Below are 3,324 nucleotides of genomic sequence, written 5' to 3' on the forward strand. Positions count from 1 at the left end.
AAAAAAAAAAAAAAAAAAAAAAAAACCACCACCACACTTCTGTACCTGACCTCTACCAGGAGGGCTGGTCTGTATCTGTTGTCAACACTGAGCCTCTAGGATCAGCAAGAGGTGAAAGCTGGGAAAACAAGATGATTTAACTACCTCTTTTTCAAAGAGAAAGGTCACTTGGTCTCTTGTAATGGATCTGGCAGAAGCAGGCTGCTCAGCAGGGGGCTTTTACAGAAGCATGGCTTTATTTTTTCAGACCTAGTAAAAATGGCCAGACTGAACATAAAAATCACTGCTAAGATACTCAACCCTAAATCATTTTAAAACTGTCCTTTTGTTTTATTACTGGGCACAGTACAGCTTAATATGATAAAAAGCCACAGTAATACAAACACTCTCTAGCTCCCCCCCTTTTTATTAACAAAAAAAAGAATAAGACACACAATATTTGGAAAGAATCAATGTCCCAGGAGACCACTTCCAAAAGTGGTTTTGCCACAGTTGCAGTTTTGTTTTTTAACTAAAACCTATCATTTTGTTGCTGTTACTGTGTGACGCTGAAGAGCTTGAGCTTGCAGCATTGCCTCTGCTTACTGTGATGGAAGGAAGCTTCTTAAGAGCTCAAAGGCTTGCAAATATGCTCAGTCATGGTCCCTTGCAGTCAGAGGAAGCTGTATGACACAGGTGGGATTGCTGAGACACCTCAGTAGGAAACTGGAACCTTCTTTTAGAGAGGCTCATATTATCCAGAAGTGTAACAGGCTCATCCAGCAGAGGGTTAAAGCACTGCTGTATCCAGACAGCTTTCCTGCAGACAGTGCAGAGACTTCCCCCACAGGCAGGACCGCTTCTCACCAAGTCAGCTAGATCCATAGCAGGTGAGGCTCAGTGAAGCTTGGAGAAAAGCTTTCATCATTAAAGCAGGCTTAGCTCCTCAAAAAAACTGATCTAAACTAGAAGGCACAAATGCAAGGTTGAATGTGAACCACATACCACTGTAGTATGCAAATAAAACAGTTCAGATACTTCTCCTAAGTGGACATACAACACATAATAAATACATGACATTTAAGAAAAAAGTGCATTCATCTGATCCTTTGCAAGGCAAGGAAGTAGTACCACAGCAGCCTACAGAGGCTAGTTCTCTTAATATTGCACAGAAATCCTGACATTTCCTGTCAGGTCATTGTAGTGGAGCAGGGACAGGGAAAAACAGGAGATCTTGTTTGGCAGCACCTGCCTAAGGCTCCACCACCACACAAGCAGCTTTGCCAGTCTGAGGTAGAATTACATGTATACTGCTTCAGCTCAGTTAAGTCCTGCTCAACTGGTCTCTAGAGAAAGAAGAGGAAAGGAGAAGGGAAAAGGGAAAAAAAAGAAAACTAAGAGGAAGGAAGCACACGGAAGAGACAAGCCTCTTCTCTAGAGAGAGAGCTTCAGGTTTGACCCCAGAAGCAACTCATAGAGAGCAGAGTTATCTACCAGCCAGTAGCTGGCTTAGTGTTACAGATAAGGAGTGTAACAGGCACATCAATTGCAAGTCCCATAGCAAGCATCCTTTACAGCTCCTCCTCTTCCCCCCTCCCCTATTATTTGCTAAGATTCCCTTTATATTCGCCCAGTCCAGTATATTTTGTTGGAATTAAGGTTGTCCTACTTTCTCCCTTATGTTCATTTTACTGGTGTCCCACAAGTCTTCTGCTTCAGCCCCTAGAAGGGACATTTGCAGTTTCTTCTAGGGATTCCTCTGTGAGGTACAAGCTGGGAAGAATAGAAATAAGGGCCTCTTCAATGGAGAAGAGATGTTCATCCTCTGCTTGAGGACAGAAGAAGCGCATGAAGTCCGCCAGTCTCAGCAAGTACTCGATGTTATGGCCAGCACAACCACTTGAGACAATGATTTGAGCTGCAATGTCTTCTTCAGAGGCTGGGCCCAGGTAGGACGGGTTCTGCGGCGTCGCGATGTAAACGAGAGCCAAGATGGGCTCTCCCGCATCCTTCTCCTGCGGGTGGAACTTCACGAGCTTGGTGTCGTAGCCTCCCAGGACGGCTTCGCGCACGTTCAGGTACTGCAGTGATGCAGCAATTTGCTCTCCACACACCTTGTAGGCTACGCCCCAGGTGCACGCCTGGAAGAGGAGCAAGGCGGTTAGAGATGCTGCAGCTCCAGCAAAGCAAGACCACCTATGTCTTCAGGTTTCCACTGGCAACCTGCTCGGAGATGGAGCTGACAGACAGAGGCAGCACAGGAGCATCCTCCCCCACCCAGGGCGCTACCTGCGGCTGCCTAGGGCAGCGGGGACCCGCCACCCGGCCCGGCTCCCCGGCCCCAGAGCGCAGCCCCGCACTCACCCCGCGCTCCTCCAGCAGCGTCACCACCCGGCCGGGCTGTTGGGAGAGAGAGAGGGAGAGATGGAGCCGTTAGAGCCGTTGGAGCCGGGTGCCCCCCGCGGCGCGCCACCCAGGGCGCCCGGCACTTACCGCCTTGGCGCTGCCGCGGTGGAAGGTGTCGCCCTGCCAGAAGCGGCGGCTGTAGCCGCGGATGAAGCCCACCTTGCGCGACGTGAACTCGAAGCCCGGCCGCCACACGAGCGAGCCGTAGCCGAAGATCCACACGGGCGGCTCGGGCTCGGCGGCGCCCGCCTCCGCCGCGCGGGGCGGCAGCACCGGCACCTCCTGCTCCCGTTTCATGGCGCTCGAGGCTGCGGTCACTCAGGACAGCGGCGCAAGGCGCTCGTGCCGGGCAGCTCTCGCCGCCGCCCTTTAAAGGCCCGGCCGCCGCCGGCCCCGCCCCCCTGCCGGCGGACGGCTCCTCATTGGCAGCGGGGGACCGCTGCCGCGCACTGATTGGCGGCGGCGCGGGGTGATGCAACGCGGCTGCCGGGTTTCGCGCATGGGGCAAAGCGGGGCGCGGGTTGCGTCAGGCATGGGGTGCGCGGGGGGCTGCGACCGTTGGAGCCGTTAGAGCCGTTGGCGCTGCGGCCGTTGGCGCTGCGGGAGGGTCGCCCCCTCCTTATGGCCAGGGGCTTCCTGGCCTCGGTGCTGGCCAGCTCCCGCCTTCCCTGGCAGCAGGTCGGCCTTGACGTTGCCAGCCCGGGGCGGTCCCCACCAGCCTCCATCAGATCTCGTGGGGACACGAAGCCACTCCCGCAGGCTGGGGAAGGGGAAGCCTCACTTTGCAGTTGGCCACCCAGATGTTTGTGGCACTGTGCCTCAGGGCTGCAGGACACACGTAATCTGTCTGAGGTCAGGGGCCGTGTTGCGTCTGCCACGCCAGTATTTCCATGTCACCGTGCCAAGTGTCACTGGTGTGTCCTAAGCCGGGGTGGATGC

The 3,324-nt window shown here is 54.2% G+C and overlaps 1 protein-coding gene across 1 annotated transcript; it reads right to left on the reverse strand.

Moving 5' to 3' along the window:
* Window positions 1-614: 614 nt before the first annotated feature.
* On the reverse strand, window positions 615-2,682 carry CHAC1 (ChaC glutathione specific gamma-glutamylcyclotransferase 1). Its single transcript, XM_026033417.1, has 3 exons — window positions 2,473-2,682; window positions 2,344-2,379; window positions 615-2,120 (listed from the first exon to the last, which is right to left on the reverse strand). Exons 1-3 carry the CDS (start codon window positions 2,680-2,682, stop codon window positions 1,695-1,697), a joined length of 672 nt encoding a protein of 223 aa, XP_025889202.1. The 3' UTR covers window positions 615-1,694.
* Window positions 2,683-3,324: the final 642 nt, after the last annotated feature.

This window comes from Nothoprocta perdicaria, unplaced genomic scaffold (assembly GCF_003342845.1).
Source record: "Nothoprocta perdicaria isolate Ctin4 unplaced genomic scaffold, notPer1 scaffold_129, whole genome shotgun sequence".
Taxonomy (NCBI): Eukaryota; Metazoa; Chordata; class Aves; order Tinamiformes; family Tinamidae; genus Nothoprocta; species Nothoprocta perdicaria.